The sequence below is a fragment of the Amaranthus tricolor genome, chromosome 4 (assembly GCF_026212465.1).
Source record: "Amaranthus tricolor cultivar Red isolate AtriRed21 chromosome 4, ASM2621246v1, whole genome shotgun sequence".
NCBI classification, from domain to species: Eukaryota; Viridiplantae; Streptophyta; class Magnoliopsida; order Caryophyllales; family Amaranthaceae; genus Amaranthus; species Amaranthus tricolor.
Window position 1 is genome coordinate 11,679,623 of NC_080050.1, and position 14,208 is coordinate 11,693,830.

The 14,208-nt window shown below is 30.0% G+C and overlaps 1 protein-coding gene across 1 annotated transcript; it reads left to right on the plus strand.

Moving 5' to 3' along the window:
- Positions 1–1,985: 1,985 nt before the first annotated feature.
- LOC130809937 (probable methyltransferase PMT15) lies at positions 1,986–12,622 on the plus strand. Its single transcript, XM_057675812.1, has 6 exons — positions 1,986–2,713; positions 7,145–7,355; positions 8,585–8,882; positions 9,648–10,037; positions 10,240–10,317; positions 11,891–12,622. Exons 1-6 carry the CDS (start codon positions 2,036–2,038, stop codon positions 12,120–12,122), a joined length of 1,887 nt encoding a protein of 628 aa, XP_057531795.1. The 5' UTR covers positions 1,986–2,035; the 3' UTR covers positions 12,123–12,622.
- Positions 12,623–14,208: the final 1,586 nt, after the last annotated feature.

The window sequence follows — 14,208 nt, forward strand, 5'->3', positions numbered from 1 at the left end:
CAAAATCTTTATACAATCAATTCATTTATACCCTTAATTTTATCCTAAAAAACATATATATCAAATTTCATACGAAAAAATGAGATGTTTTTAAGATAAAAATTGAATATTTAATAATAAATATAAATAAATTAAATTATGGGATTTAAATTTAAATGAAAGTTAGAATATACAGATGAATTCTATCCTTAAAAACATATCACAATCACATAGCAAATCTCATACGAAAAAGTGCAATATTTTTAAGAAAAAAGTGAATATTTAATAATAAATAAATTAATTAATTAAATTATGTGGATAAAATTAAATGAAAGTTAGAATATACGGATAAAATTTTTAAAAATATTGAAACTATTTGCAAAAAATAAAAAAGGATCAATTATCAATTGCAGTCTTGAAGTTTAGTCATTTTCAAATAAATAGCCGCAAAGTTTTTTTTACAAACAATAACCTTCAAGTTACCAAACACGACAACGATACAACCACTTCATCGGATCACCTGCTAAATGACCGTTGACCTAGGTAAGTGACATTTAACTTTCAATTAAATTTATTAATCTTACTTAATTACCCCAGTAAAACCCTTCTTCCCCTATCTCTCTCTACCCCTCCTTAATCACTCCCATATTCCCACCCCAACACCACCACCATGACCTTCACTACCACCACCATTAAAACCCTTCTTTTCTTTCTCTTTATCATATGTTCTTAATGTTCCATCTACTTTCTTCTCTTCTAGTAATTTACTACTACATCATCATCTGAATTTGTTTCTTAAATTTAGGAGCTGCGTCATTTGATAATCTAGCCATATTTAACTGTATTCAAATAGATCTCTTAAAAAAAAAACTGTATTCAAATTGTTTCTTGAATTTGGAATTTTTATTTTTTATGAGAGAGAATGCATAAAAATATCTTTTTTTTAATTTGATTTATTGAATTTTAATTGCATTCAAATTGTGGTAATTTAGTTGTTTTATTTTGATGTGCTGTTGAATTAGTGTTTAATCAAATCTACTTCTTTGTTTTATGAAATCTTAGAGTTCTGATTTAAGCCCTAGTGTTCGAATTTTGACCTCGAAAAAGTTTTGGTGGAGAATTTTTACAATTTAGGGTTTTTCAGGGGATGATTTAATTAAGGCTTTTGGTGTAAAGAAGACCGTACAAACCCAAGCTTGTAAATAGCAATGAAGAGAGAAAGACTAAAGTTGGAAGAAAATAACACCATTGTTGGAACCCAAACAAAAAACCCACCTCCATTTTCCACTTAAATACCATAAAAATTAAAAAAAAAAAGAAATAAAAACCACAACTTTCTTCAAACTCATTCGCTTTTACTCAAAAAGATAACATTTCTTTTCCAAGTTTTGTTCTATAAAGGAAGAATATCAAGACGCACAAAAAGATCATTTCTTTATAGGAAAACAATATTTCAAACAATCATCTTGTTAATGGTGTCACTACCTCTCCCAGAATACGACACTGATACAGCAATATTTCATTAAAGGAGTTTTAGAACAACCCATCAAAGAGAAAGAAAAGAGGGGTTTTGATGGAGGTGGTGGTGATTGGAAAGGGGTAGAGAGAAGTTGGAGAAGAAGGATTTAATTGGGGATAATTAGGTAATTAGGTAAGATTAATGAATTTAATTGAAAGTCGAAGGTCATTTACCTTGGTCAACGGTCATTTAGTAGGTCACCCAGTGAAATGGTTGTAATACTGTCGTGTTTGGCAACTTAAAGACTGTTGTTTGTAAAAAAAAACTTTGCGGCTATTTATATGAAAATGACTAAATTTCTAGACTATAATTGGTAATTAATTTAATAAAAAATAATGCAAAATAAAAAATGAGAAGAAAACCAAAATATATCTGAAACATAAAATAATGAAATAGCTCAATAAAAAATCATAATCATACACTCATAGTTAGTATCCCACACCTTAAAAAAAAAAAAATACTCCATATATAAACCTTCCCTAACCCACCAAATCCATTGAACCCTTCATTACTTTCCCCCATTTCTCAAACTCATCAATGGCAAAATTTCACTACCACCTCAAACAAATAATAATCCTCTTCTTCAACCATAAACTAAACCTCTATTACATGCTATCTCTCCTTCTTCTATGTTCCCTTTCTTACCTCTTAGGTTCATACCACCCAAATTCAAACCCTCATTCATCCCTCTTTCCCACCCCTAAAATTGCTTCTTCATGTTTCACCCTCACAAATTATTCGAAAAACCCATTTCCCCTCCCTCTCGATTTCTCCTCTCATCACTCACACCTTTCTTCCGATCAACCTATTCATCATTTCCCACCCTGTAACGTTAATTTCTCTGAATATACTCCCTGTCACGATGTACAACGGTCGCTCCGGTTCGCTCGAGACCGGCTTATTTATCGTGAACGTCATTGTCCGATAGATGAGAGTGAGTTCCTTAGGTGCCGTGTGCCTGCTCCGAATGGGTACAGAACCCCATTTAGATGGCCTAAAAGTAGGGATATGGTTTGGTATGCTAATGTACCTCATAAATGGTTAACCGTTGAAAAAGCCGGACAAAATTGGGTCCGGTTTGAAGACGATCGGTTCACATTTCCTGGTGGCGGAACTATGTTTCCTCGTGGTGCAGATGCTTATATTGATGATATTGGAAAAATTATTAATCTTAAAGATGGGTCGGTTCGAACCGCCATTGATACCGGTTGTGGGGTAAGTCTTTACATATTTTTTTTGCTCTATTTGATTAGACCAGCTGGTTCATTTTGTTTATTTTGTCTTGAGGATTTCATTGGTAGCAGGGGTGCAAATGTGCAATCAATATGATGTTTGCATTATTTGCATTGGTAGATATTATAGGTTAATTAGGAAATTAATCAATGAGATTTCATTTTTTAACTCTAAAGAGATATTATTTTTTACATCTAAATATTTCTTAGCTTCTTTTCTTTTTTTTTTTAAAAAATTCAATGATAGGAGAATCTATACATAATATTTTGTGAGAATTAAAACCTAGTATTTAATTACTAAATTAATTCGATATATTTTTTGAGTTTTAATTTCATAAGCATTGCTACGTGTTTTTCAACTTAAATAAAATTAAAATTGAAATAGTTCATTAGTATGGTGAATAATTTAAGCTTGATCAATAGATTTCAGTTTTCAAGTTAAAGTTGATTAGAGTACTTATATGCGGAGTTATATACTTCTACTTCATATATTTTCTATGTAGTATCCACCCAAGCTCCTTTGTTTGTCGTCTTTGTTGCACTTTTCACGGTTTATAATTTTAAACTAATTTTCTTTTCAATTTAGGTATTTTTATAAAAAATTAATAATTTTTCTTTTATCTACTTTTACTTAGTTTTTACTCCACTATTATAAACTAATTTGATTTATTTATTTATTTATTTATTTTTAAAGAAATTTGATTCATTTATTTTGTAAACTAAATACTCAAATTTACAGCATTATGAATCCAATTTTCAAATTTTGGAAATTGGAAAAGTAATTATTTGATAATTGGAAGTTGGATTTAATTTTCACTAATCCTCCATTAACTCGTATCACTGTGAGACGATTTCAACCGAGTCAGCTCAAATTATTTTTAAAAACACTTGTTTAAGAATTCAGTTTCATTTTTTGTTTTTATGTATTCTTTTTTATAGAGTAGTCTCACAATGTAACGGTGTCATACAAGATGGACTGATTAATTATTTTATTGTGCATCATTTCTTAATTTTTTTGAACAAGTCCATATTTTTCACTCTTCACCCTACTTAAAATATATTATAATAACTCACACTCTTTAAATTTAAGAATGATATATTATATTTTCATTTCCACTAATTGACGTATGATGTTAATGTTGGTTGGAGTCTAGTTTATTACTGAAGTTTCGTTGACTTTTCCCAAGTAAAAGGGAGTTGCGTGTGCAGATAAAAAAGTTTACAGAAGTTTATATATTGGTTTAATTAAATTGTAAATTGAATTTTATTTTTATTATATATTAGCCCGAGTGAAAATTAAATTTATAATTTTATAGGTGAAAAATTATATTTATTATACTGAGATAAAATTTAATTTTAAAGTGAATCGGAATTTGTTTATCATTAATAATGTAATATTTGTTAAAGACTTATTTTATTTTTTATTATTATATTAATCATTATTTGGATTTTATTTAGGTAGGTGAAGTTTAGGTCAGATTTTTGGTAAGTAAAGATTGGTTGATTTTGCGCATAGAATTACAGGATTTGTGATATTGTTTTCTTTTTGGTAGATCACAATTTGGGGGAAATTTTATATTTTGTGACAGTTCATCATGATTAGGTATATTTACATCATTACATAATTAGGTATTTAATCCTACTTTACTTTTGTGATATTGGTATAATATTGTGATTTAATTTGTAATTTTGTTTGAAGTGAGTTTGATGCATGAGACTGAAAAAAACTAAATTATATAAAAAATCAAAGTTGAGAAAATTTAAAAATTAAATTATGTGCGGCAACCCTAGCACTTCTAGCAATGTCTCTGTATTTAGTTGGTTTACTTATTAAATAATTCACTAATTTAGAATGGATTAGTAATTGTTTTATTCTAATAATCGTTACATTAGAAAAATCAAATTATTTTAAATTACGATTTTAGTTGGTGGGTGAACGGGATAAAAACATGAATGAATGAAAAAATGTATAGAAGAAACGTTGAAATTGAATTTATAATTTCTAAAATTGTTAAAAATAAATCAAATTATTCAAACTATTTAAATTGAAAATTATAAAAAATTCACAAAGAGGGATGCAATTTAATGAGTTCCAAGTTCCAACTCACTCGAACAATGATTTGGTGTTTCGGTTCTTTGCAAGTGTATTAAGGTTAAAATAATTTAATTAGACAAACTCAAATCTATTAATTGTGGCGATTGCATATATTATAATTATTCTTTCGTGAGAAAAAAGAATTCCCACGTAGGAATTGATTTGTTTTAGAATGATTTCTTCAATAATAAAAATGACAAGGGAATGTGTTCACATAGTTAGTGACTTGAGGAATTTTTTTAATGAACAAATATTAAAAATAGGAGTACTCTTTTGTAGCATAAATACCTTTTTTACATGTTATGTACTCCTTATGTACTCGGTTGTTTTTTTGTCTACTTTACTTTTTACATAATATTAAAATTATTTTACTTGCGATATGCTTAAATAAATAGCCTTTATAAAAATTATGAAAAGCATATATTAAAAACTACATATTAACACAAATCTTATAAGAACCTTAATTAGTATATTAAAAACTACATATCATTGATAAAGTTTATTTGAATTTCTCTTTTTTCGAGTGAAATATTCTAAAACAGACAAAAAAAAAAAATACAACAAATACTTTTTAAAAAATATTCCAAAATTTTGAAAAATAATATATTTAATTGTACGCAAAGTCATCATGCTAATTAAAAAGATATTTATTCGGCATGTAAAAAATCAACAACTTAAAGTTGCAAATAATATTTCAAACAGAAGTTCTAAAAATCCAAAAGAACGTAAGGTTTTGTCATTGTCGTCCAAACGTTAAAATACACAATGGGACCATGACTTACTTGTCTGCAAAGCAAAGATCCCACGCACAATTCCTACTCCAAATTAAGTATTACTATTTTTGTTGGATAAAAAGGAGGCGTGTGCACAAATATATAATTCGAATTATCTTATATTCGCTTTAAAAGTTGGAAAATGTAAAATTAAGCTGTATTTATTGTGAATGTCAGTATAATAATGAGAATTACGAGGTGCACACACTTCATAAGCCAAAGAGATATATATATTATCCCAAAACCATATGGCTATGTGAAGAAGGTCTCTAATAGCTTATAAAGTGTGCACATTATTTTTAATTTACCGATGTGGGATAACTTATTCCAACAGAAAATGTATCTGAGTTTTGAAAATCGGATAATTTAGATTGTGTATTCGGTTTTTTAATCGGATATCAGATCCGAATTTGATTCACGATATTTTCAAAATTGGATATTCAGTTTTCTAATTAATTAATTTATTTTATTTTTATTTTATACATAAATATATATAATTTTCTAAAATAAACTTTGTCTAGGTTGTTGAACACCCTAATAAAATATATTCCTTTGAACTAGCCTTAGAAAAAATAAAATGTTTTTAAGGAAAAAATGTGTATATTTGATGATAAATGATGTGAGATAATAAATTGTATTTTTTCAAAAAAACAAATGTAACATTTTATTAGAATAAGAGGGAGTATGAATTAGTTGTTAGTAATTTATATGAAAAATGATTAAAAGATACAAAAGTGGATGAATAATCTAATCGTAGTAGTTTTTTTATTTTGTTCAAAAGTTGACTATTCATTGTTTTAATAGCGATTAATCAAACACATTTTTTTTAGTGTTTAACCAACTAAAACGCTTATTTGTAAAAATTAATTGTAAAGTTATTTGCCATACATTACTTTTAACGCAATATATTGTATCTAAGTCTCTCTAATTAAGGGAGAAGATTAATCACTCAAGTCATAGAAAATCTGATCACCAGATCACATAGGAGTAGTTGGTAGCTTTAAGCATGATTCATTGTTTTATTGTAATATTGATTGTAGTAAATTATTTTTTTACTATAATATAGTAAACAATTTATATTTATAGATATAATCTAAATTTGAGTATTTTTTTCCTCTTAAACCGGTGCAATAGTTTACTCTCTCCGAACCAATTTAGTTGTCACATATCCATATTTGGCAAATTCATATCAATTGTCACATTTTCTTGGTTGTTAATCTTTTTTTTACCTAAATACCCTTAGTTTACACACGTAATTACGAATATACCCCCATATACCCTACTTATCCAAACTAATTAATTAAGTAACCCTTCACTACTTAACAACTATTACCTTTTTAATGGACCCCACACCACCCTTAATAACTATGTCCAAGTAAATGGGACAACTAAATTGGTTCGGAGGGAGTATTTTGTAAGTTTAGTAGGTGATTGTAGTCCTGTTATATGTTTTATATCATATTGCATTTTTTATTATCAAATAATGTAATACATAATAATGTGATTAATTATTTAATTGTTTGTTTGGTTTTCTATCTTTTTGAAGGTTGCTAGTTTTGGGGCCTATTTATTGTCACGAAATATACTACCTGTATCCTTTGCACCAAAAGACACTCATGAAGCTCAAGTACAATTTGCCCTTGAGAGAGGTGTCCCAGCATTAATAGGGATTTTGGCTACTAAACGCCTCCCTTACCCTTCTAAATCTTTTGATCTAGCTCATTGCTCGCGGTGCCTCATTCCTTGGGGTCAATATGGTAATTCCATTAATTTTTTTTTACTATTTTAAAACTTTTTAAATATATAGATGTTCGAAAAAAAATTCTTACTTGTCTTAAGGAGGAGTGGCATGTGATTTGACTTTATTTGAAGCATTATTGGGAGTAGGCTCTTAAAAGTTAGATTTTAGATAAATTTGGATTTAAAAATATTGTTTTTTGAATTGTGAAAATTATGATCCAATTCTAATCTGAAAAAAGTGGATATCTAGTGTATCTAGATCGAATATTGGATATTTAATTTTTTACTTTTTTTTTGATTTTGTTTTAAAAAATTGTGCTTTTGTACACATAAATATTTAAGCTCATTTCTCTTTTTATAATCGACATTTTTTTTAAAGTTAAAAAAAATCATTTTGAAAATGTGGTTGGATTTTCAAAAATCTAAATTAATTACAATTGATTGATTAGTTATTCAATTTATATGTAGTTGAGAATTGTAAATACTAGCATGTTCAACAATCTAAATAGTATTTGTTTTATAAAAACATGCATAAAAAATAAAAACTATTTATAAATAAAATAAATAAATAATACAAATGACAAAAGCTAAATTTCACTGATGAAAATAGTTTTTTACTGATTAAATTTAACTTTTACTGTTTAAATTTATTTTTAGTTATTGTAACTGATTTTTACTGTCACTAAACTAATTTTTACTAGTTAAAACTAATTCTTTACTTATAGTAATTGCGTTTTAGTGATAAAATTGATTATTATTAATTAAAGCTATTTTTACTTATTACTTATATTTTTAAAAAATAGAATTAAATAGGGACTAAGTTTGTGCACGACATGACAAAGTAAGATGTGGAGTAATGTTTAGAAATCGAAACATAGCAAACTTATTTTGACAAATGAAACCAAATCAAAATCTATACTTATAAATTTAAACCATTAATCTCAATGACATGTGTCACAATTATGTTTAATATGCGCCAAAAATCTTAAAAGCAAAAAGACAAATATTCAACAAATCAACAAATATTTATTTTTATTAATGTCATGCTTAATATTTTTCATGTTAAATAAAAAATATTCTCAATCATAGAAAAATATCCAAATATAGTATCAATTGCTTTTTTTTTTTTTTCAAAAACTTAATAGAAATGGTTGAATAAGGTGACAACTAAACAAGATAAGATAAAATATTGTTAGTTATAATGATGAACTCATTCATGGTTGAATTATTTATGTTGAATGAACAGATGGGCTATACCTGATAGAAGTGGACCGGATCCTACGACCAGGAGGTTATTGGATCCTTTCAGGACCACCCATTAATTGGGAGGACCATTGGAAGGGTTGGGAAAGAAGTAAAGAAGATTTGAACTCAGAACAATCTACAATTGAAGCTGTTGCTAAAAGCTTGTGCTGGAAAAAAGTAAGGCAACGTGGGGATATTGCTGTTTGGCAAAAGCCTACTAATCATGTTCACTGCCACAAAAATCGCAGGCTCTTCAACAAACCACGGTTTTGTGTTGCTCAAGATCCTGATCTTGCATGGTACGTCTCTATGTTTCATTTTTGGGGCAGATCTTGAATCATTTTTATAGGATCACACCGAACAACAAATATATTTTCAAAGAATTACAGCCTTATGTCTTTAGGTCATTTACGATTTTACAACATTAATGTTTTTTTACCAATATATAATCACCAAAGTATCAATGTATGCCATGTTTAGGCCAAATCGTAGGATTCCGACTATTAAAATGGTCACTCTGACCATTTTAGTGGCCGGAATCCTACGATTTTGTCAAGGAATCAATTTAAACAAAAGTTTAAGCTGTTGATTAAGGTCACAGGATATCTTATATAATCTAATACGCCCCTTCTCATAAGAGCCTTTTAGGCTAAAAGTGTAGATGCAACACAAACCCTCGACATACCTGGTGTTAAATATTTAACTTTAAATGAGTGGTGGTTGAGCTTGTCACGTTAACTTCTTATACCATGTTAAGGAATCAACTTAACCGAAAGTTTACGCTGATGGTTAAAGCCCCAGATAATGTTATATATTCTAACAGATTTGTCTTAATTGCCGTATACACCGATACTTTAGTGGTTGTAGTACTTAGGCAGTTGACAACTAAAAGATTAAAATCATATTTTCTGGTTTCCTATTTTTTGTTTTTAGTTTCAAAAAAACCAAAAACTGAAAATAAAACACGATAAAATACGGGCCTGTTAGGTGCAAGTAGTTACTAATTATAAAAAAAAAAAAACTCTTAATCCAATCTTTGACACATAATTTGTGATACATTGTAGGGACACAGATATGGAGGCATGTCTAACCCCACTCCCAGCAGTCACAAACATAACACAAATAGCAGGACGGCTAGCAAAATGGCCAGAGAGACTAACCGCAATTCCTCCTAGGATACGCAGTGGTAGCTTGGATGGTATAACCCCTGATGTCTTTAAAAAAGATACTGCTATTTGGAAGCAGAGATTGGCCTACTACAAGACCTTAAACAATGAGCTGAATGACCAAGGGAGATATCGTAATGTTCTTGACATGAACGCCAATTTGGGTGGTTTCGCAGCTGCTCTTGTTGATGATCCTGTTTGGGTTATGAATATTGTCCCTGTTGAAGCCAAAGTTAACACTCTTGGAGTTGTCTTTGAGCGCGGTTTGATTGGCACCTATCAGAGTTGGTAAGTTTTCTAACCTGTCAAATGTTGCGAGTATTTTGAAACGAGATGGTGTTGTGCGTTTGCAGTCCGTTCAAATTTGTGTCAATTATGTTCATGTTTACTCGCAGTAACTTGATGCTAGTGACCTGGGGTTTATTGTGTGTTGGGGATTTCAAGCATCTAACTGCAGTTATTACAATTGTGTTCTTCTAATCTTTGGCAGGTGTGAGGCAATGTCTACTTATCCAAGAACATACGACTTAATACATGCCGATTCTGTATTCAGACTTTACGAGGCCAGGTAAAATTTCTGTCATCCTGTAAATTAATGGATTGCAAAATGGGCGGGTGAATGCGGTAATTCCCTCCCTCGTATCCATACCCACCTAAAAGTTCCATATCCACCACCACATACCCATAGGAATGGCAATGGATCGGACTCGGCTCGGATTATACATAATCCGACTTTGCTCCGGATTTTAGTCGAACTTTTTTTTTCAGTCCACCTCCACTCGGAGTCGGATTATGCATACTCCAAGTTTGCCCCGACTCGGACTCTCAGACCTCCAACGGAGTCGGATTATTATCAAACTTTATCGTTGTGATATTGTACTAATGATTTAAAGCATACGAAGTTAACAAAATATATTTTTCAAATACAATTTAACAAAAAAATATGTACTTTGAATTCAAGTTTAACATGAGAAATATTCCTAATACTACAATTTAACAAAATTTTCTCGCATTTTGATTTGACGTATTTTATTTCTCTTGATCTGATTTGTCGTATTTTCATTGATTGATCTAAATGAAAATACCAAGTAGTTTTTCAAAATCGAAAATTACAATTAGTATGAGAGAGAGCTTGAATTAGTCACGTCTAGAGTTTTAAAGGAAACAAAATATTGGGTTAAAAATCAAATTCAAAGTCGGATTTTCTTCAGGGTCGGAGTGTCGGATTTTTAATAAGGTTCAACTCCGGTCCGTCTCTAACTCGGATTCGGATCGTGAAGTCAGAGTTGGAGTCGGATAACCTTTTCCTTGGACTCGAATCGAATTATTTTCCTCGAATCGAGTCGGACTAGAGTCGGATTTGGACTAAATTGCCATCACTACTTACCCACCTAAATATGCATACAAACCTATCCTCACCCATTATGAATAATTGGTGTACCCATCATGATTCATGAGATACCGATTTTATCTCCATCTTACATTCATTCCAAATCTGCATTATATACTTCATAAATCCTTATAAATTTAATTATACATCTAATTTTATCTAAACCATACAATGTAGTAAAATAAAATTAATTTGTCAATATTTTTTAATTAAAATATTCAAAATTAATATAAATTAGTACATTATAAATATAAGGTAAAGACTATTAAGCGGGGTAGGCAGGTATTGGGTGGGGAGGGTGGGTATGTGGCTGGGTGGGTGAGTATAGGGCGAGTAAGAACTTATACCCATCATCTATCCACTATTCATGGTGATTGGCGGGTATCACTACAAAATAAAATGTAAATGGGAAATTTTTATGAAAGCACAAATTTAAGGGTGATTTAATTTGGGCGGAAATCGAAAACTTCACCTACTAAATGCTTCTTGTGGGTATTTTTTTAAAAATAAATTAAAAAACAAATTAGGCAGTGAATTTTTAAAAGTTTGTTTTTATAGGCATTTTTTATACTCCACACGCCCGCTAACCACCAAAATTATACTCATATCTACCCTAATTGGGGGCATATGCGGTGCAAAACCATATAATTTTGTCCCGTCTGCCATTCCTACCCGCAATTAGCTTCCTGTATAGCTCAATTTAGTATAGAGTTAGTTAAAGTAACAAATGACAGAAAACATAATGTTGCAGATGTAAGATGGAAGATATACTGTTAGAGATGGACAGGATATTACGCCCCGAAGGTTGCGTAATATTCAGAGATGACATTGATGTTCTAGTGAAGGTGAAAAACAACATTGAGGAAATGCAGTGGAATAGCATTATATTTGATCATGAAGATGGTCCTATGAATAGGGAGAAGATTATGGTTGCTGTTAAACAATATTGGACAGCTCCTGCAGTTGCACAAACTGTTTCCTAGTGATTTTTTGTTTTGGGTCTCAGCAGGCGTATTTAGTTTTGAACCTTTTTTGTTGCGTATACATTCATATTTCATACAGGTTTAAGGAGAAAAGTGGATGTCCATATAGGACTAGCCCTTTTATGTAGTTCACAAAATTATCGTATGAGACGGTATCACGGTGAGACACGCCATATATATGGATTAAATAGCACATCTGGTACATATTAAGAAAATATAGACTCCTTATTTGAAGTCGTCTCACCATAGTTTGGTGATTTAAATCCTTAGACCGAATTCTTTGTTATGATGTAATTTGATTGGTTTTGGTTAGTCTTCCTTGAGGAAGTTGGGAAGATTACCATTTAGAAGAATAATGTCTCATACTTTCATTTGTTTTGAATCATCAACCATGTTGTTATTTAGGGAAGAAAAGAAATTATAAAGGGTGTGAATAACTTGCAATCATTTTGTAGAATGTTGAAATTCTGAACAATGATACTTGAATTTTTCTCTTGGGATTTCTGTTAGCTCTTAAATTGAATTTTACTAAGGATTGTGACAACATTTTAAATTTGATCAAATGACAAATTTACTTAATATGGAGCAGTGACAAAGATTTAAAATAACAAAGACAATCAAATAGAAAGATTATGAAAATTGAACACATGGAGCTTTAGGTGTAGTCAATTTATAATTAGGTTGTTTTCCAACAGGTCTTGACTTTTCTAAAACACATCATGTGAATAAAGACTAATATATCATTTTAAGACTTCATAAAAGAAAAACTCCAAACATAATAATAGATTAGAAATTTATAAGGTTATAATCTTGTTTTAATTTCGAAGTATATAAACTTTATTTCATCATCACGTCAAAAACTTTTAATACAAAAAAATTACCCTGAATAATACAAACTTTCACTGATTTTCCAACAATAATACGAACTTTCAATTAACCATGAATAATACGAACTTTGATACATATTTTTCGGTGGCATACCAATTTACCTGTTACCGGTAAACTTACACATTCTTTTTAAAATCTTTTTTTTTGCTGATGAAACTAAGTAAGGAAACTGAAGCAGAGCAGTCATCTTCCTCACGCGGCGAAATTGTTCTTCAATCATCTTCCTCAAGCTCGTGATTTCCATTGATTCTTCTCCCTCTCGTTCTCACGCATCAACTACAAAGATATCATCTCATTCATGGTTAGTTAATTCTTCTCAATTGCAATATAAATCCCTAAATTTTGTTTTAATCCCAAAAATTAGGGCTTGTATCCATTTAGGCGAAAATGGATGAAATTATGTGTCCATTTACTCGAAAATGGATGGATGTTTGTTTCTATTATGTTAATCCATACATGATTATTGTTTGATGTTGATTAAAAACGTTTATACCTTTGAATATGGATGTAATTTACTGTTTTTATCCATTTAACCGAAAATGGATGAAATTCTCTATCCATTTACTCGAAAATGGATGGAATTTTGTTTCCATTTTGTTAATCCATACATGATTATTGTTTGATGTTGATTAAAAATGTTTATGCCTTTGAAAATGGATGTAATTTACTGTTTTTTGCTTGTTTTTAGGCTAATTTGAATGATTCAATTACTTTGAAGTTTTGGTATGATGACGTATTAAAAAAAAGGAGTTGTGGGCTTTGAGTATGTGTATGGTATATGTAAAACCATCTCCATAGACCTAGATAAGATGTCATTTTTTGAGTTAGAAGGAATTGTAAAGGAGGATCTTGGGGTAAAACATGAGTTTTGTCTTTCGTATCAATTACCTAATGCTGTTAACTTTTTGGAAGGGTTAAAGAGAGTTACCGATGATATTTGTGTTGGGAAAATGACTGAAATAGCTGTTGAAAATGGAGCATTATCTGTGTATATAGTTAATGATAAGGATAATGAGATGTTGGTTCTAGAAATATCAAAAAGTGGTACTAAAGGTAGTGAAGTTTTGTCCACTTTTGGAAATAGGAAAAAGTTGACCCCTAAGAGAGCATCTAAGGCAAAACAATCCGTTAGTGAAAGTTGCATACCTCTTGAATATGATGTTTCTGAAGATGAGCCACATTTTGGTAATAGTGCTGA